Here is a 21446-nt window from a genome sequence, read left to right as displayed (position 1 = left end):
CTCAGCCCTGCGGTGTAGGGCTGCCGTTGCTGCTGTTTGGTTGGTTGTTGGTGGAGACTCCTCACAGCCCGCCTCGGCTGTCCTACACCTGCCCTTGGCTCGTCGGTTGAGAAGGAAATAAATCATGTGCCCCCCATTGACTTTGCTGCCTTCCTCATCACTCACGGACTGAGAAAGAATCACGGAATCGTAGGGGTTGGAAAGGACCTCTAGAGGTCACCTAGGCCAACCCCCCGGCTAAAGCAGTGGGTTCCACAGGAAAGCATCCAGGCGTGTTTGGAATATCTCCACAGAAGGAAACTCCATCACCTTTTTGGGCAGCTTGATCCAATGCTCTGTCACCTTCACAGTAAAGGAATTCTTCCTCATGTTTGTATGAAGCTTCCAATGTTGCAGTTTGTACCCACTGCCCCTCGTTTTTTTCGTTGTACACCACTGAAAGGCTAAGAAAGATGAGGTCAGTAAAGGAGGAGGAAGGCCCACCCTTGGTCCCAGCCGTGTGGTGGAACAAAACCAGAGGTGAGGGGTTCTGTGGCTCAGCTTTGCCCCTTCCCTTTGCAGAAGTAAAATCTCACTGCAGACCTGCAAGGATCATTTCCCCTGGTGACATGGACTGGTGAGCCTGGTTTCCTCTCACCTTCAGCTTTTGTTTTAGTCTTTAAAATACAGGCTGCTGGGTGAAGATGATGGGCTGGCTTCTCCTCTGAGACTTATAAACCTCCCTTGTGAAGAGTTTATATGAAACACTTCATAATCCACCAATTCGCCATTTACTGGAACCAGAGAGTGATTTTCTCTCAAGCAAAAGCAGCCACAGACATTCCACACACCTGCTGCCAACAGCGTCTGTGTGCAGCCTCTGCAATGGAAGTAATAGGAATAGCTTGGGAGTCTTCAGTATTTTACCTAAACACATGAAACTCATGTTTCACAATAGCCTGTGTTAGCATTCTTCTTCCAGTTATTACATAAACATGTTCCTCTGCAAGTTTTCTTCTGGTGTTCGAATTTAAAGAAAGCAGAACTCATAAACCTTATAAATCTTACGAATTTCCACTTGTTTTCATGTAAGAATGTTAGTTTCTTGTGTTTCAATACATCAGAAAGATTCACACTCACTCAGAATGTCCATGGGTTTGGACCGAGTTTCAAATTTAAATGGAAACATCAAATGAGACAAATTTTGCATGGCCTCGGGTTTTTACTCCAAATGCTGTATATCATTCTGCCTCCTGGGTACTGTGAGCAGTAATTAGTTAATTTTTTTTGAAAATGCCTGGAAGATGTAAAGTAATAAAAGAACATTCACTAACTGCAGGGCCTTAGGGAATACATTTCCCCTCTATCCGTCTTGTGTACACTAAGTATAATACCACGACAATACAGCATTCATCTCGCTCTGCGGTTTCAAGATCTTTCTATGGATTCTCTCATCTCAAACTGGAATTTCACAAGCGAGGGGAAAGACAAACACTGACATTAATGCAGGTTCTTCAGGGCATAGAGTAGGTGGTGCCCTTGGCTTTGAACAGCTCCGCTGACATTTTGATTGAAAATGTGACCGTCAAATCTTAACACTGTATGTTTTTCACACTCAAAGCAAAAAATACTGATTGTTTTGCCTGTGATGGTTTTTGCTGGCATTTATAACTATTAAATTGATGTGAAAACTACTTCTCCAGAGGAGAACTCAGTAGTTAAATATGTCAGCCAGCTGAAGCCAGAAGATCCAAGACAAAGTTATTCTTTACATACCTTTTATCTCGTGTTTTACCATCGGTGACAGCTTCTATCACACCTTTATTGTGTGGACTTTGATTGGCTAAATATCTTACCCATATGCTAAGCCCATTCTCAAGCTCCATATATTTGCAAGACCATGTATTCTATTCATGTTATATATCCTAAAAATGTGCATTTCTGCATGCCAATCTGTCTTTCCCATGTGTACATTATTAGGTGTTTCTTGTGTGAACCTTGCTATATCATAGAATCACAGAATCTTTTGGGTTGGAAGGGACTTTTAAGGCCATCTAGTCCAAATCCCCTGCAGTGAACAGGGAAACCTACAGCTACATCAGGGTGCTCAGAGCCCCTCCAGCGTGATCTTGGGTGTCTTCAGGGATGGGGCATCCAGCACTTCTCTGGGCAACATGTGCCAGTGCCTCATCACTGTTTAGTTGGAAATTATTTCCTCTTGTCCTGTTACAACAGACCCTGCTAAAGAGTCTGTCTGTCCCCTTCTTTCTTACAGCCTCCCTTTAGATATTAAAAGGCCATTATCACCTGGTATAATGCATGCTGCTTTGTTATCTAGCTGCTTATCAAATCTCAAATTCCTTATCATGTCTTTTAGACTTTATATTTTCCAGAACTGAATGTAGTTCCTCTTGTCTACAGTGCATTCCTTTTATTCTGTGGCCAATCTGTTTCTCCTTTTAGATCAGCTCAAATTCTGTCTTCAAAGAAAGAGAAGAATGTTCAAGAGCAGGTGGAGTTAACTGCAGTAAGATGTAAGGGAGAGCTGATTGAGTTTGTGATCTATAGTGTGTGAGGTTGTCACTGGTGTTTGAAATTTCTGCCCTGCTTAGTAGGTGTTAGCTAAGAAAGCTGTCAAAGTGTGATACAGGTGTTACTACAGAACTTTCTTTAAACCAGAATATCTTGGTCTGCTCCAGAATGTGCCTTACTTGTGCTCTGGGCTCTGTCATTTACAGAAGTGTGTGTTTGGAACAAGAAAATACAGTTTTTTTTAGAGAGATAGGACTACGAGCTCCATCAGGCTTCTGGAATTTCTTTTCTTTCTTAACAGTGACCTTTCTAATGCTTGTTATCTGCTCTTGTAGATGAGAGCATTCTTATTTGTATCAGAAAATCTTAATTAAAAGAAGATACTTGGAAGATACCATTGAGCCTGCCAGTGCTGCATGAAAAAAAGATTAAATATGTCAATGAATGTGAAACAATTGAATGTGGAAATCCAGGAGAAATAATCTACAGGTAATTAACTAAATATAGGAGTCTCAGAAGGGGAAGATCAGATGGAACAGATTAAAGTTCAGGATATCTTTCATTTTCCCAAAGCTCTCACATACGTTGAAAAAATTATTTAGCAACTCCAGTGTGACTTGCTTTTAGATTGTATTGTCCTTTCAATACCATGAAGGAACTCAGTGCTCAGGTGCCATTCATGGTGTGTGGTCTCACAGATCTGAAAGAGTCATGAGCAGGGTCTGTATTGTGACAGCACACCTGAGAAGCAGTGCTCTGATAGTAGACAGCTTTGCTATCCCCACTATGAGGACTGAAGAATGTGTTTATTCTGAGTGAACTGGTACCCAGCCAAAAGGGGGATGGGAAAAGCATGATTCTGAAATGGCTACAGCTCATTTGGGCACCATGGTCCAAAGAGCAATGTGCGAGCTTGGATTCAATTCCCTGCACACTACTTGTATAACCTTGGGCAAATCCAGGCCATCAAATCTGAATTGAGAGCTAAGCAAATACATTTGATAGTCTGTTTTGTTAACTATATTTTGCCTCAATTCCCTGTCTGTTTCGTCAGTAACAACACTACTTTTCTAGGTTGAGATGAACTGTGAATTGCTTAGATGCTAGGAAGCTTCAGTACATAGATGCTAAGGTACTTAGTACTAGATACTAGTACTAGGATGCTAGATACTAAGATAATGGTATCATAACTTACAAGAGACAAGGGAAGCTATTTCCTGAAAATTCTTGAGACTGAGCTCCTGTGTACAATTTCTAATAGATGAACGAATTTTTGAGCAATTTCCTCTCACTCAACTGCCTTTCTTGCAAAAGAAGTACAGAAACAGAGTATGTAAATTTGATTAAAATTGGCTAACATGTCAAAAGTTATTGAGGGAAATAGGACAAATAGGCAATGCATGAATGCATATGTCTTGATCCTCAGCTTGTTGTTTTCACCAGTGAAACAGCTAGTGAAGCAAGTACATCCAAAGATATCACTTGAAGTTTAGGTGTACTAGTTAATTTTTTGCCAGGTAGTGCTTAATATGGCTAGCAGCAATCCCTTTGAAATGTGCCTGCAGCAGAACTGACTTGTAATCAGGTTATTTATATGTTAAAACATGTCTATAACATCAAATGTAAACATACCACAAAAGCAACCAAGAACTTTGAAGTACACACGCAAGAAGATGCATGTGATTGTTTGAAGGCTGAAATGAGATCTTGGAAGAAGCCTCTAACTTGGCCATGAGTAATACAGCAACAGTTAGAGATGAAACTGTAAGAGTATCTACACTGCCTTGTTTTCAGTAAAGCAACTCTGTACTGTTACTGAGATGGAATCTGACAGGAGCCCTGCTTTGCAATTGTGCAATTATTGCCTCTTGGATAGAAAAACATTTCATTGGTTTGGGCTCTTTTTGAAAAATGGGGGGAAAAAAACAGTACTTACTTAGCAAGTATAAAATGAAAAGCCAAAGTGTTTCTATTAAAATTTTAAGTGGACATTGTTATAGCTAAATATATGATGTTTTCAAATGTCATTCACATGGATTTATTTGTCATCTGCACTTTGCTTTATTGTGGTTATGTGTTTTTTGTTTTCTCCTGTTATCAGCTGTATGTGGGACTGAGTTTATCCAGTAGTGTGAGTATGGTGAAACACATCTTAATTCTACTGTGGAAGAGGACAAGCAGCTGCTAAATGGCCCTGCGGTGAAACTCTACATCTCCCGTGGGCTGGAAAGCTGGGTTCCATTACCACTCTGTTTTGAGTATTGCAGAGAGAGCCAGAAGGTATGTATGTCAGATGAAAATGGGATGTGAGGAAATGTGAACTGTTGCCTAGGTCAGTTGTGATTACGAAGCTGCAGTTAGGAAAGCCTCATGACTGACAGTGCTAAGGCACTGGAGTCACAGAGTAGGGGCTCTGGAGGACTGTAAGTCTAAAATTTTGCACTGTATCATGAGAACTTCTTTTCAAGTTTTGTCTTTGTGTTTGAATTTCAAAATTTGATTACTTAGTTTTGCTTGTCATGGCTGGACGAACGCAGCATGTTCCTGGAACTATTTGAGTTTTGTGGGAGCTATCTCTCTTGTCTCTATTTGTAGTTTCAGCCAGCATGAGTTCATGAGAGGCGGGTTCTACTTAACAAACCAGATCTCCAATGATCAAGTGAACCACCTGGTGGATGAGGGAAAGGCTGTCAATGCAGTCTACTTAGATTTCAGCAAAGCCTTTGACAATTTCCCACAGGAGAAGCTGGCAGCCCATGGCTTGGACAGGCACACTCTTTGCTTGGATAAGAACTGTCTGGAGGGCTGGGCCCAGAGGGTGTTGGTGAATAGAGTTAAATTCAGTTGGTGAATGGTCATGGATAATGTTCCCCAGGGGTTGGTACTGGGGCCCGTCCCATTGAATATCTTTATTAATGACCTGGGAGAGGGCATTGAGTGCAGCCTCAGTATGTTTGCAGATAACATCAAGTTGGGAGGAAGTGTTGATCTGCCTGGGGGTAGAAAGGCCCTATGGAGGAATCTGGACAGGCTGGATCACTGGGCTGAGGGCAGTGAGATGAAGTTCAACAAGACCAAGTGCCAGGTCCTACATTTTGGCCACAACTACTCCAGGCAATGCTACAGACTTGGGGCAGAATGGCTGGAAAACTGTATGGAGGAAATGGACCTGGGGGTGTTGGCTGACACTCAGCTGAAAATGAGTCAGCAGTGTGCCCAGGTGGCCAAAAAGGCCAATGGCATCCTGGATTGTGTAAGAAATAGTATCATCAGCTGAACCAGATCGTGCCTCTATACTCTGCTCTGGTGAGGTTGCACCTTTAGTGCTGTGTTCTGTTTTGGGTCAGTCACCACAAGAAAGATGTTGAGGCCCTGGAGCACATCCAGAGAAGAGCAAAGCTGGTGAGCACAAATCTTATGAGGAGCAGCTAAGGGAGCCAGGATTGTCTCGTCTGGAAGAGAGGAGGCTTAGGGGAGACCTAATTGACCACTGCAACTATCTGAAAGGAAGTTGTTGGTGAGGTGGTGGTTGGCCTCTTTTCTCATATAACTAGCGATTGGACCAGAGGAAATGGCTGCAAGTTGAGCCAGGGGAGGTTCAGTTTGGATATCAGGAAAAAATTATTCTTCAGAAGAGTGGTCATGAACTGGAACAGGCTCCCCAGGGAGGTGGTGGAGTCATCGTCCCTGGAGGTGTTCTAGAAATGTATAGATGACATGCCTTAGTAGGGAAATATTAGTGATAGACGGATGGTTGGACTAGTTGATTGTGGAGGTCTTTTCCAGCCTTGGTGATTCTGTGATTCACCTGTAGAGGTCACCTGTAGAGGGGATTTCAAACTGCAGAATTGAAAGTTTACCACTGTATCAGATCACTGAAACAAAATTGCTGTCTAAGCCAGAATCCGTTGCAACAGTAGAATCTTAACTGTGCCCCTTAACTATCACTAACACTGTCACATTTGCAGTGTAGGCAGAAGCATAGATTTCTTCTGTCAACTTAAGCATGAAAACTGAAATTCTCACTTGAATTTGTCCAAACAAAGGGCTATGGATAGATAGGCCCACTCTTCAGAAGTGCTTGTCTTTGGAGGGATGAGCTACCATCTGGAGATGCCTTTCTCAGTTGGCTACAGAGGGAGTTTAGATCAAGAGCTTGTAAGAGAGGCCAATCTCTTAGGTAACTGATGTAAGAAAAATCTAAGTTTGCAGAAATGTCAGTTCTTTCAATGGCATTAATATTCAGAAAATGCAAGGACTGTGACAGCTATAATGATGCAAATATTTAGGTGATTTTTGTGTTCAGCACCAATAATTCTGTAACTTATAAGAAGGTGGCACTGTGGGCTCTTCATTTACAAGCCTTCCTCCTAGTTTATATATGGAAGGAACATACAGAAATATTTTGGAGAACAGAAATTATAATATTATTTTAATGACCACTTGTGTGGTAAGGAATTGGGAGTCACTTAGCTCAAAAAGACTGGCCCCACTGATGTACCTTTTAGATTATCACAGCTCTGTTTCAGGGTTCTCCAGCAGCAATCATGCACCAAATACATTTGCTATACATTTTCAAGATTTCAAGATGAATGAAACACTTTACATTTCATTTTTTTTAGAAAGAACATTATCATTTAGTATCTTACTGCAATTGCTATTTTTATTATTAATTCAGGTATTTTGTAGACTTCTTAGACATTAATTGAATTTATCATAGCTGATCTCTTAAGATCAGCAGTGGTATTTTACACCATCTATGCTTTGCAGTAGTCCAGTATTCAACATGGGATGCTATGTGACAGATTTTGAAGCCTTTCCTTTTTTTTCTACAGATATTTCTAATGGGATGTTGTTGATGTCCTGCTTCTTAGCGCTACAGTTTTGAAGATCTGCACTAAATTTTCATGTAGATGGAACTAACAGATTAAAAGACTGAAAGCATATTTAAATCAATACTTTGGAATCAGACTGAAACAGGCTTTCAGAGACTTAATTGGTCAGATCTATCTATGACTCCAACAGGGATTTAATTAGTGTCTGTATCAAGTAGATGTTACAGGAACCGGGGCATCCTCAATCTTATGATCCTGAAGACTTTTCCAGAGTGTGTCCTTGCTATTGGAGAAGGACAACATGAAGATTATTTATGAGGAGGACAGCAGTAGAAATTGAAATGTCAAGCATTTTCTAAACAGAGACGAAGATAAAGTCTCTCTCCCAAGGAATATAAACAGAGAGAAGAAGCCAAAGAATAAGGAAAAAAATGTGTAACATACAAACAGGGTAGCAGGAGATCACACTATAAATACTGCATTTTTTTTCTTTTATCCTCTTTCTTCTCGTTGGCATTCTTGTCATCACATTCTGATTTCATTTCAGTGGCCCAACACTAGACCTTGTGTATGTCTGTGGTTCAGCCAGATAGGGATAAATTCTAAGATAAATGGATGTACTTTTCATAAGCCTCAAGAAGTTTTATTTCTGTGAGAAAATGAACTAAAAAGATGCTTCTTGGATTTGCCTAGTAGTAGATCTTCTGTGGGGAATGCTGTAAGAGAAAAATTCCTCTGTGGGAGATCACACAAACAAGGTAAAGAAGTGGATATAACTGGAGAGAGGATAATCTGGCAAAATAACAAGTCAGCACAAGTGAAAAGAGTTTACAGGACGATGGTGTTGATCACAACCTGTGACTCATGAGAAAATATGAAGTCTGGAAGTAGAAGATGTTGAAAGGAGTTATCTTAAAGAGGCTGTGATAAGGAGTGGCATGATTAAAATAACTGTTGAGGAATATAAGTAGGTACTCAGGCTGCACTTTGAATGGCCTGAAGGCAGTATTAGAGAGGCTTTCTAATGAGGATGAGTGGTGAGGTGTGCAAGTAAAGCTGTGTAGGAAGAAGCAGCACATTTGGAGGAGTGGGATGAAGATGGTGAAAATGAATGTTAGCCTTCAGGTGCAGCGTCAAGATTCTATTCTGCAATGACATAACATTTGGATTACTACACTTAAAATTAAAATGTGATTTTGGAAAATTAAGATTTTAATTGCACTGTTTTTTCAATATTTTGAAACACTTCAAATGTTGGACTTAATTTTTTCTACTTTCTCAATGAACTTTCATGACAGCAATGTGAGATCTTTTTTTTTTTCTCTTTTCCTAATGAAAGGAGATGTTATGAGAACATAACTGCAAAACAATAAACAAAATGAAACATAGTGAATGATTTCAAGGATAGTAATAGCACACTAAGGTATTTTTTAAACTTGTTTCTTTGTCTCATGTTGACTGATTGTCAGTTGGTAGTCTCCATTTTATGAAAATATTGAGATGGTGTTTGACAGAACAGCTCCTTCCCTAAGCTTATTCATCAAATGATTTTAATAACTTTAATTCCAAGCTATAATAATCCCTGAATGCATGTAACAATTATTATCCTCATTATTATCACAATTTTTGATATTATACATATCTATATTGAAGATATCAATTCTAAAATTTCAGTGATCATTCCCACAGTGAGTTCAGAGATTTTTTTTCCATTTATAAGCTTAGTTGTAATTTTTTTTTTTTTAATTAGAAACTCCAGCTGACACAGGAGGTATCACTGTGGAGTGAATGAGTAATATAGCAGCACAAATGGGAGCTGCTGAATTCTTCTGTGAAAAGAAAAAAAGCTGAGGACTGGGAGGCAGTGCCTCATAAGCCTTAAAATTCATAAGTTATTATCCTATTCTGTTTTCCCTTTCTATTAGTCCTTTGCTGTCACTATTGTGGTGGAGTAGAGCCTAAGTGTTTTGTCATCCCCTATGTGAAGTATTACTGAGGTCATCACATGTGATCTTAAAGAGATACAGTCTTTGCATGTTATAATGAAGGACACTGAACATGAACAAAATCATAGGACCACAAAGCATCTTCAAAGCTATATGAGGAATTGCCCAGAGATGTGGTGGATGCCCCGTTCCTGAGACATTCAAGGTCAGGTTTGAGAGGCTCTGTGCAATCTGATCTAGCTATAGATTATTGAATTAAATAATTGTTAAGGTTGAAAAAGACCTCTAAGATTATCTAGTCCAACCATCTAATGCCATCAATATTGCCCACTAACAATATCCCTAAGTACTACATCCATATGTTTCTTGAACACCTTTAGGGATGGTGACTCCATGGCCACCCTGGGCAGCCTGTGCTAGCACCTGATCACTCCTTTGGAGTAGAAATTTTTCCAGCTACCCAATCTGAACCTCCCACAGAGCAGCTTGAGGCCATTCCCTCTGATCTTATCTCTGTTACCTGGGAGAAGAGGCCAACTCCCTCGACACTACAACCTCCTATTGGGTCACTGTAGAGAGTGATGAGTCTCCCCTGAGCCTCCTCTTCTCCAGACTGGTCAGTGCCTGTTCCCTCAGCTGCCCCTTATAAGTTTTGTGCTCTAAATGTCCTTGCAGGGGAGTTGGACGACATGATCTTTAAAGGTTCCTTCCAACCCAAATTATTCTGTGATTCTACATATTGGGCTTGGAGTTCCTGAGTCTGTAGCATGCATTTTGTTGCAGTGCTTTGGCATTCAGCATTTTTCCTTTCAGATCACAGCAGCCTTCACACTCAGCATGCAGCCCAGCATGCGACCTGTGTAACCAAAGAGAAGCTTCATTCGCCAACAGCACTGTTTTATTGTGCTTTTTTTTTTTTTTTTTTTTGGGGGGGGGGACGGGGACAAGGGAGGGTAGGGGGAGGTTTGAACCTTTCAAAAAATGTTGGTATTTGCTCTAAGAATACCAAGGAGGCAAATTGCCATGTTCGGTGTAACAAGTCACACGCTTCCACGTGAAGCGTGAAGAAAGTTCCAGTTAAAGCTGAAAGCAACAGCGGATATCTGCGTGCTGGTCTGTTGGCGGTCTGTGGGGCCACAGGCTCTTTTGTTCACTTAGGGCAGAAACTCTAAGCAGGCACTTGGTACGGTTTTGTGTGAGAGCAGGCACAGCGGGGCCACGACCCGCGCTCCCGGACTTGCGCGGCCTCGGGAGCCGCAAGGGGTCGCGCCAGGCGCGGAGCCGAGCCTGTGCTGCCCGCTCGGTCGCCATGACGACGGGCCGGGCTGTGGGCGCGAAGGGCCGCGCCATGGGGAGCGCCCCGCGGAAGAGCCGGGTGGCGCGGCAGGCACGGAGCGACGGCGCCCGGCAGGTAGGCGGCCGCCGGCTGTGGTAGAAGTTCGCAGCGGGGCGGCGGGCTGTGAGCGCCGAAGTACAGAGAGCGGCCCAAAAAACTCGGTTTTGTGGTAAAGCGGGTGAAGCTCGGCAGGGCGCGTTTGTGTATCGGCTTTCGGAGCTTCAGCCTCCGGTGCTCTTTGGATGTAGTTAGTGGTGGCCGCGCTGGGGCTCTATAGCGGTCCTACCTATCTTAAAAGCGCTCAGGATGTAGTATTTCAATGAGCATTTACTGCTGAAGGAGTGTTGAGAAAGGGGCCTGTTTTTAAGGGTGTTCTTATCAATGCAGTAATTGAGGAAGGGTGAAACTACAACGCCTCGGCAGCTTTAAGATGTCACAGAGCATCTCAAGGCTTATTATACAGGATGGAAATTGTCAGTGATGCAGCAAACAGGAACAGAGGTGTCTGTGAGGTAAGGATCTGTGTAAGGCAGGAGCTGGTAAATACAAAGATGAGGTTTCCAGCTGTTTTAAACACTTGAAATAGGCTTATTGTTATGGCTGCATATTACTTAGCATCTTTCAGTTGTATAAATGTAAAAAAAAAAAAAAAAGTAAAGTTCTATAAGCTGATTTGAAGGCATGGTATTGCAAGCACGGGGTATTCTTTTACTGTAACAAAAAAGACTAACAAAAACAAACAAACAAACAAAACTGTCAGGGAAATAACTGGCCTTGCACTTGGAGGCAGTGCAGCTCCCTGGGAAGAGTTGAGGCTGGCTCACAGCAGGTACTGTTGGTAAGCTCCCTCTCCTAATACTGCCAGGTGCCTATTATGCGTAGAAATACCTAGTTTGGCTTTACATCAGCTGCTAAATGCTAGGCAACTGTGGTAGCATGGAGTTTGGGGCAGAATGAACAGTCTGTAATTAAGATACCCAAACTTAATTCCTCTTGACAGCAATGTTATCTTCTGACATAAACTCAGAAGTGAAGCCTGCATCTTAATAAGTTTTTTCAACCTTGTGAATCTGACTCATTTAGGCTAACATGACTTAAAAGAACATATTTAGGCTTCAGATTATATGATCTGCTGAATCTTGGTTTTTTTTCAGTGTAAGAAAGCGTAAGCCAGGTTGGAGCAGTGGGCCCAGGAGAGGTTCAACAAAGCCATGTGTTAGGTCTTGCACCTGGGTCATAGCAACTCCCACTGTCAATACAAGCTGAGGAACAAAAAGATAGAGCACAGCCCTGCTGAAAAGGACTTGGGGGTACTGGTAGATGGCAAGCTGGGCATGAGCCAGCAATGTGCCCTTACAGGCCAGAAAGCCAACTATATCTTGGGCTGCATCAAAAGAAGTGTGGACAGCAGGGTGTGGGAGGTGATCCTGCCCCTCTGCTCTGTGCTGGTGAGATCTCACCTGGAGTACTTTGTCTAGGTGTGGAGCCCTCAATTGAAATGCAAAAAATGTGAGTTAATTAATAATTGCTTAACTGACCCTGAAGCATGGAGAATCTTAAATTAACCCTTTTCTGTAGTTAGTCATACCAGGGAGTAGACTGTTGGTTTTCTTAATGTCTACATACATCTCCCTTACAAGATATATTTAAAATTCTGTGTCCTTTCAGTAGTAGGAGGATGAAACTGGGTCATTCCTAGCTGTAAGAATTTCTTAATTACTTTCTGCATCTTTTCCCACCCTCCCATTATTTTGTCAATGATAACAATAAATTCAAAGTTAATAATTTGCTGAAATATCTTAAGGATATTTAACAAAAGCAAACAGTTTCATGCCAGTAATGAGCAAAATTGGCAAGGAAAATGTTGGCTAGCATTGGAAAATGTAAAAATTTTAAGATAAACAGCTTATATGTGTTTTACGTAACATAGCTATTAAAAAAATTCCCTTGTCCTTAGCTTGTGTTTTTGAAAAGATTATCCTGCAATCCTCAAATAGCATTTGGTTTACTTTACTGGTTACAGTATTTATGACACATTTTCTGGATGTAAAAGTATGAAAATTGGAATTAACTCAGAAGATAATGCTCTTCTGAGTTAATTTTGCTAATCTATCTTTGTGGTATTTTAGTATTTCTGTGTTATTAAACATGCATTTTATTGCAAAAAAGGAATCATGAGAAAAATCAAAGCTAACTGAAGTTACATGGCTGAAAATTAAAATAGCATAGCTTTCACCTTTTGCATTATAAAATACACTGTTTGTTTCTGTATGGCTCTGTTGTTATCACCTCACGTGGGACAAATTTTACAAGTGGCTGTTTTCAGTTCAGTTTGACTTTCACATAAGTTGAAGTTGCCCAGCTCCTTTCAGGTGGAGCTAGAAATTTCTTGTAGACTTGGAATGAAATTTGGGTTGGACTCTAGGAAACAAATTCAGATATTAGTGTTCAAAGCATTACTGCGTGGTTTTGGTGCTAATATGAGAGATCCTCGCTCTGCGCTGGATTACCAACATTGGGGGTGATTATGTTGCTCTGATATTTGTGTGTGATGATCAAATGAGTAAAGAGACCTCAAAATTATGTATTTATTTATTTTTGTAGTATTTCCTGCAAAGTTTCGGCCACATGATTTGCATGTGAACTGCACGGGTGTCACAATAATAGATGTCAGTGCACTCTGTGGGGAAGACTTGCCTCCTGGAGGTGATGTCATGCCTGCTCGTGTACTTCCTTCTGCCCTGGTTTACAGTTAGGCCACTCCTTTGACTTCTGCTGTGAATGGGAGCAGTACTTGTCCTTCACAACGTACTGGTTGTCTTTTTTCCAGTCTATTCTGGTTTCTCTGTTTTCAGGACTTCTTCTTTCATGCAGCCCAGGATATGGTTGGCTTTCTGGGCTGTGAGGGCACATTGCTGGTTTATGTCCAGCTTGCCATCCACCAGTACCCCCAAGACTTTTTCAGCAGGGCTGTGCTCAATCCTTTCATCCCCCAGTTTGTATTGGTAATGGGGGTTGCCTCAACCAGGTGCAAGACCTAGCACTTGGTTTTGTTGAACCTCATGAGGTTCACCTGGGCTCACTGCTCAAGCCTGTCTAGGCCTCTTTGGATGGCATCCCACCGCTCTGGTGTATTGACTGCACCACAGCTTGGTGCCATCAGCAAATTTGCTGAGGGTGCAATCAACCCCACTATTGATGGAACTGATGAAGATATTAAAGAGTATGAGCCCCAGCAGCAACCCTTGGGGGATGCCACTCGTTACTGATTTTCATCCAGACATTGAGCCACTGACCACCACTGTCTGGACTTGATCCTGCAGCCAGTTCTTTATTCATTGAAAAGTCCACCCATTAAATCCATATCTTCCCAATTCAGAGAGAAGGATGTTGTGGAGTACTGTGTCAAAGGCCTTACTGAGGTCTAGATAGGTGGCTCTTCCCTTGTTCACTGATGCAGTGACACCATCACAGGCCACTAGGTTGGTCAAGCAGGATTTGCCCCGATGAAGCCATGCTGGTTCTCCCCTACCAGCTCCCTCCCTTTCATGTGCCTTAACATAGCTTCCAGGAGGATCTGCTCCATGATATGTGGCTCAGAGGGGTAACTGACAGGTTGATTGTTCCCAGGGTCATCCTTTTTACTCTTTGCAAAAATGGGTGCAGTGTTGCCTTTATTCCAGTCACCAAGGACTTCACCTGATTGCCACAACTTCTCAAATATCATAGAGAGTGGCTTGGCAACTACATCAGCCAATTCCTGGGATGCATCTCATCAGGACCCATAGACTTGTGGATGTTCAGGTTCCTCAGGCGGTCACGAGCCTGATCTTTGCTTACAGTGGGAGGGACATTGCTTCCCCAGTTGCCTCCTACCAAACCAAACATTTGAGGGCTGTGTGGTGAGCAGTTATCAAGGAAGACCAAGGCAAGAAAAGTAAAGTAAATCAGCCTTCTCCTTGTCTGTTGTTACCAGCCTGCCTACATTGCTCACTAGAGGGGGTATGAACTCCTGGACTTTCCTTTTCTGGTTGAGGGACCTGTTGTCATACCAGGGAGTTCTTTCTGGCATCCCTAGCCAAGTTCAGTTCAAGCTTGGCCTTGGCTTTCCTTACCCCATCCTAACAATGCCTAGCAGTTTCCTTATACTCTTCCCATGGTACCTCTCCCTGTTTCCACTGTCTGTGCATTTTCTTCTTGCTCTTCAGTTTGACCAGCAGGTCCTGATTCAGCTATTCTGTTTTTTTGCCTTCCTTTCTTGACTTGGTACACCTGGGGATGGAGAGCTCTTGAGCCCCGAAGAAAGCTTCCTTAAAGATCTGCCATCTCTGCTCCACCTTGCCCTTGAATTCAGTTTCCCAGGGATTAACTCCCTGAAGAGCTGAAAGTTAGCTTTCCTTAAGTTTAGCTTCCTAATTTTACTCTTCACCTGTCTCATGTCCCCTCTGGAGTATGAACTCAGTAACAGCATGATCACCGTAGCTCAGGTTGCTTCCAATCCTGATGTCACCAATCAGTTCATTTACATTGGTGAGCAATAGGTCCAGTATTGCATCCTTCCAGTGAGGCTGGATTTACTTGACTCAGGAAGTTATCTACAGCTAGCTGTGCTACTTTTCCAGCAGATGTCCAGGCGGTTGAAGTTCCCCAGAAGGACAAGAGCTTTTGATATGACGCCTCCTGAAACTGGAGGTAGAAGGCCTCGCTGACAGGCTCTGACTGATCTGGTAGCCTGTAGTAGTCATCAATCACAAGGCTCTCTTTGCTTTCTCAGTCTCTGTCACTCATAGGCTTTCGACTTGCTTGTGTCTGTTCTTTAGGGACAGCTATTCCTAAATTCCTAAAGAGCATTCACATTCTATTCCTTTCCTGGTGTAGATAGCAACATTCCCACCGCTCCTTCCTCACCTGTCACTTCTGAACAGTTTGTAGCCATTGATAGCCACGCTCCTGTCATGGGAATCATCCCACCAGGTTTGGACGGTGACAACTATATTGTGGTTTCCAAGCAGCGCAGTAGCATCCAGCTCCTCCTGTTTGTTTCCCAAGCTGTGTTTATTGGTGTAGAGGCACTTCAGCTGGGCAGCTGATCTTGTAACTTTCTTAAAGGATAACTCCTTAGTTCCTTCTAGGTATTTCCTTTGAATTTCCCTATTGCCTTCTCCTGTTGCTCCAGCAGTCACTGCTTCATCATCATAGACTCTTGTACATGCTGAAGTGTTGGAAGCACATCTCAAGGCAGCGGGTCCTTCAAGGCCTCTGCCAGCATCCTGTTCCTCTAATACAGCTATGCCATCCCCACACCTTATCACAGGAAGGCTCACTATCTCCCCTGTCCCCCTTCACACCTAGTTTAAAGCCTTCCCAATGAACCCCGCTAGCTTTTCCTCAAGGACCCTTCTCCTTTGAGAAAGGCTAACCTCATCTGCTGCCCACAAACCCATGCAGGCTAATTGTCAGAAAAAATTCCAACAAGTTCTGGCAACAGCACCAGCCACAAAGCCAGGTATTTAAAGAAGTGATCATTTGTTGTTTTTCTGTGTCCTTACATAATACAGGAGGCAGAGAAAAAAAGATGATCTGAGCATTCAATTCCTTTAGCCATCATCCCAAGGCCCTGAAATCCGTTTTGATTGCCCTTGACCCACATGTAGCTGCATCATCTCTACTTATATGGAAAAGAAGTAAGGGGTTGTGGTCTGTCAGCTGTACCCCAGGGCAGGTAGTTTCCTGGTGATGTTCCTCACCTACATGCAAGAAGACAGAAGACTTCTCTAACAAGAGGATCTGCTCAGCATATTGGATGTTTCCTCACCTTCAGCTTGGTTTTCTTTCCATTTTTCTTCCAGAAAGCTCACAGATGTTGCTTTCCTTACCATACTATCATTTCTGCATGTAGTCCCTATGCCTTATATTGTTGATACTGTAGTCGGGCTCATCTATGTTAAACCCTCTGTGATCCCTGTTACTGTTGGCTGTCCCAGTGCTATCTGACCCAACACTTCTATTTGCATACTTCCTCCCTTTGCAGTTCTATCTTCTGCTATTAGAATCTTAACCTGGTGTCTGAAGGTAAGATTTTGTTTCCCTTCTAATGGCATGTGTCATTTTTCATCCATTGGTTTTACTACTTGGTGTGGGATAGAAAACAATAGGAGCCTGTTATAGTGTAGTCCTAAGGCTTTCTTCAAGAATTTAAAAATGTTTTTTAGTAGTAAACCGAGATGTCCTCCTATTTCATGTTCTGCAATAGCAGACATGCCAGTTTGATGCGTAGATGTAATTACTCAGAGAAGAGAGTATAATTTGGCACAGTGTCCCAGCTGTGGCAGTAAGGAAGCTCTCTACTTCCTCAACTCCACCACTGCATGCACAGCCTGACACAAAGCAAGCACATTTCTCCTCATTGTTTCTCACTTCACAAAAGTGAACTTTGTTTTCCACCCATCTTTCACAACCATTTCCAGTTAGACCTTTGTCTGAATCTGTATGCCTCAGATTTGTGGTATTAGTTACGTAGCAAGGAAGTTTGAGGGCAGTGATCTGCAGGGATACGGTATTTTGATCAGCTCGTACAATTGCTGAAATTGTTTGCTGAGCTGCTACAAGCAGGAATCAGTGGTTCCACCTAAATTCTTCTATTTTTCAAGGCTGAAAAACTGATTTCTCAGGCCTAAAATAAGCACATTTTTCCTCCTTTTAAAATAGTCCTGCTTGGATTAAAAAGAAAAAAGTATCTCAAACATTCAAGCTTGATTACTTTTCACAGTGTGGTAACAGCATTAAACTTCTTTTACATTCTGGGAGACCATCTCAAAAACCTTGTTTTCTTCTAACCTTGTTCACTTTTAACACTGACTTGTTCAGCACAAAGAAAGAAGTAAGATTCTGGGTTAGATGTTTTCCTCCTCTTTTTTTTTTTAATGTTCTCTGTGACTCAAATGCAAGCCTAGTTACCAAGAGGTATGTGAGAATGACTAAATGACTTCACTGTGATAGAGACAACAAAGGCATGGCTGACAGCAGTATGGTCTAATGAGTAGTACACTACCAGGAGATTCTGTTTCAAATCCCACTGAGCACTATTTTACCTCCCTGTGCCTCAGGTCTCACACTTGTTAAAGTGTGGCTGATGGTTCTTCCTCCTCTAGCACAAGAGTATTAATCACAGTTTGTAGTAGACGCAGGTTTGATTTGACCACAGGAATGTCAAGAAAAAAAATGAGGAAGCTCAGATATTTCTGGTTCTCTCAAAGGAAGGGTGAGCCTGTGTGGCGCTGGGTATGATGTGCCCACGGGCAGTCACACCAAAAATTAGCCTTCTTTCTTTTGATTTGGATTAAACAAAGTACTGTACTACCACGTGTAAATCCAAAAGCAACAGTGACTTTTGAAGGGAACAGATAAAACTTCACGGTAAAAATTGTTGTTGCTACAAGGTTATGTTTTCCGTGAAGATTGTAAATAAATCTGTATATGAGATCTTACAGGTTTTACTACAGTTCCAAAGCCAGAGAAGCTTTGTTTTTCATAACATAGTTAATTTTGCTCACAATTAAATAGAATGGAAGAGGCAAGTGCAAAGATAGGTAATTAACTGAGCATTACTTGCCTTTTTACTAAGGAAGAGAGTCTGAAGTTTACTTCTGTTTAGTTTATTCTGCTTGCTCTCTTTCAGGCAACAGTTTGCATTGTAGGTGCTCTAGAAATATTTGAGGTTAGCATGTGATGTTATACTCATGGAAAACATCCTTATTAATGCTAATTAGAGCAACCTCACTAAATCCTATATGGTTTGCTGTAAACAGTTACATAAGAAGGCTGAAGACTTTCTAGGACAAGTAGCAATTGCCTTATATTGCTATAGGCTTTGGTGGTGTGAGAACTGATGGGAAAGGCTGTGTGAAAGCCTGGATCTTGGTGGAGTGGGTTTTCAAGTTCCCTCATTTTGATGGCAAGTACATGTCTCCTAAGACTTCTCAGACTGAAGTCTTTTGTTGAGTCAGTCCCCAGACTCTCATACGAAAATGGAGCTGAAAGGGGAGAAATTTTGTTTCTTTGGGCCTTCATTTGAGTGAGGGCTTTCCAGAGATGTATGGACTGTGGAATCGGGCCCTCAGAGAGATATCACTTGAAAACGTTTTTGTTTGGTGTGGCATTCATCATCCCTCTGCCACTGTATCTTCAGTGGCTTGTCTTGGGTTTGTAATTCCTATCTGCTGTGGATGGGTTTGTTTACAATTTCTTAGTACACTTTTCTTGTCCTTTGAGAAAACAGAGCTGTGAAACTGTTATTTTCTACCTTTTTCATATGTTAATTGCATTTGATTGCTGGGAATTATGTTTTCTCCTTTGGCTTAGAGAACTTAACAAGCTGAAAAGCTCTCAGAAGAAAATTTATAGTTACATGCTTTCCCACTTAGGAAAATGCTTTTAAATGTCTTTTTTTTTTTTTTTTTTTTCCCACTCAAATATTAATGAAAAAAAGAATTTATGCTTTCATAGAGAAAAGTATTTTGCAGTAACACTAAGACTAGATTCTTCATTAACAGAAATCTGCAGCAAAGAAAAGCCCCACAGGTTCTGTTCACATACCCCGCTTGTATTACATCAAATTATGTTATTCCACATTATGTTTGATGGTGATCCCATTCAAGCTATGAATATATATATGAAAAGCAGGTTAAGAAGAATACCACTGAAACAAAAGCACTTTGCAATACCATATTGAAGAGATACAAGCGATAACAAAGTTAAGACTTCAGATTCCTTAGGAAAATGTGCTTTACTCTCCTGTTTGTCAGTAATGAAGCTTGGTGGTTTGGGATTTTAAGAGTGAGTCAGAAACCAGCTTTGTACAAAATGCCCTGTTCTTGTTTGTTCTTGACCTTAGGAAGATCAAGGAAATGAGCATCTAAAAGAACATCATTGGGCCGGGTCACACAGCTCAGTCTTTTGATGATGTGGGAGCTGGCTTGGGTCTGATCTCCAGATCAATCAATAGCCAGCAGCTGCAAAGCAAAAATACAATTATGTAAGGAAGTGAGTCTCTCTGATGAGGTTAAAGTTTTCTTGACATAAAGCCAAGCTTCTCTCAAAGCCAAGAAAACTTCTACTAACCAGTGAGATATTTCCTATCAGAGTCATTGCATAGATATTTCAGCAATGTTTCAAGTAAGTCACAAGCAGGAGAGGAGCTGTTTTCTAGGCTTACATATATATTGCTGCTTTGTGTTACATGAACAATGCAGGCATGGGAGGCAGTAGGTAACAAAATAGACCCATGAACAAAGAAAAAGACTGGAGGTGATGTCATTGTTTAGTCTGCTACTGCTTATGTACTCTGCAGGTGAAAAACCTATTCAAATACCTGAAAGTTCCTTGGTTTTCACTTGAACTAGTGTGAACAGATAAGCAAGGCCAGAGTGCACAGCTCAGTCTTTTCTCCCTTTTTCCTTCCTCATGCTTACATATGCAGGTAGTGAAATTCCTCTGAGGGAAAAAAAAAAACCACAACAGACCTTCAGCCCACAGGAAGGTGTATATTTTTGTGATGTTGGTGAAACCTTTTTGTTTGCCACTCGCTGTGAAATATTTTCCTTGCAGGCTAAAATTAGAATCTATGGGGTGCATATACAGCTTTTGCAAGCTTCTGCTAATGCATGTAGGTGTGAAAGCTGCACTGATGTGGTTTGCTTATTTGTTAATATTTGACATTTAGGACGGAAAGTAAAGGTCTTGAACTGTGTAATTTCTCTGAAGCAATCACTTGTGCTTGCCACATACTTAAGGGTAATTTCAGAGAGAAAGCTAGAGGCATTACATTTGGGTGTAACATAGATCTTGGTCTTATACACAGGCAGCAGGATTCTGAGGTTTGTATGTGCTAGCCTTCAGTAGTAGCACTCATCAGATGTCAGTATCTCTGCTGTGATTACACTGCTTGTCAGCGAGCACTGAATTCTGAGTATATGAATAATGTCAGGTGGGTCTGTCTTAACGTTCCTGGCTTATAGTGGGATCAGACTTTGGCAGTGCTCAGGTGAGTTGAATGCACCTCTAAGCTATCTTTCGGCTTCCTCTGGCAGGGCAGTCAGGTGCTGAGTCAGCTCTTGGAAGGAATGAGAATAGCCACAGGGCTGCTAGTTTACCCTGTCAAAGGTAGCCCTGGTTGGAGCCAGGATCACCAGAGCAAAGCGTATGCAGCCTTGTATGCGGGCCCTGACACATCTGCTCAAGTTAGCTCACCTGCTTCCCTTAGTTAGCTGTAAGGCTGCTGTCTGTCACAGTAAAAATCAAAGCATGAGGTAAGCTGAGGATTTAGCTTATGTGATTGACTCAAGAAGAAAAAGCTTCTATGTATCATTTTTTAATTTCTCACCCACTGATTCTGAATGTCTTGAAAGCATGGGTGCATTGTGATTCCTCTGGCGTAAGGCAAGCTTTATAGGTTTTCATCCTTTCCTACCTTCTGTCCCACATTTCCATTCCTGCCCAGTGCTGTTAGTTCAGCTGATAGTAGGACAGCCTCTCAGCACTCATTTATGGTTGTAACCTGGCTAATACAATGGCTCTGTTGCCCATTGTTTCCAAATAACTGAGCTTATGTAAGTGGGGAGGTAGTGACCTGTGTTGGAAGGGCAGCAACAAGCTGGTTAGTGGGCATGGTGGAGATGGGTTGATGGTTGGACTAGATGATCTCAGTGGTCTTTTACAACCTTAATGGTTCTATGATTCTATGATTTAAGCATAATCAGGAGAAGGAAAACCTGAAACTTTCTCTATCAAAAAGGAGAAGCATAAGATAAATCATCATCA

General features: G+C 41.8%; 1 protein-coding gene and 1 long non-coding RNA gene across 8 annotated transcripts in view; both read left to right on the top strand.

Annotated features, from left to right (window-relative positions):
• Positions 1-70: 70 nt before the first annotated feature.
• Positions 71-8610, top strand: LOC149919616 (uncharacterized). Its single transcript, XR_016468128.1, has 3 exons — positions 71-3000; positions 4613-4791; positions 7347-8610. It is a non-coding gene; the product is annotated as an uncharacterized LOC149919616 (long non-coding RNA).
• Positions 8611-10560: 1950 nt separating this feature from the next.
• TXNRD1 (thioredoxin reductase 1) overlaps positions 10561-21446 on the top strand; it is a 38869-nt gene continuing 27983 nt past the window's right edge. For 2 of the 7 annotated variants that reach the window (XM_090143471.1, XM_090143465.1), the window contains exon 1: positions 10561-10703. In XM_090143471.1, coding sequence (XP_089999597.1) covers positions 10602-10703 — 102 coding nt within the window. In that variant the 5' untranslated portion in view covers positions 10561-10601. Of the gene's footprint in view, positions 10704-11015; positions 11141-21446 lie in introns of those variants that run through there. The other 5 variants (XM_031600029.2, XM_031600027.2, XM_090143497.1 and 2 more) reach the window with 3 other exon arrangements.

The sequence above is a fragment of the Phasianus colchicus genome, chromosome 1, assembly GCF_987193195.1.
Source record: "Phasianus colchicus chromosome 1, bPhaCol1.hap1.1, whole genome shotgun sequence".
NCBI classification, from domain to species: Eukaryota; Metazoa; Chordata; class Aves; order Galliformes; family Phasianidae; genus Phasianus; species Phasianus colchicus.
Note: the sequence above shows the minus strand (reverse complement) of the source record. Positions and strands in the feature narration are given on the sequence as shown.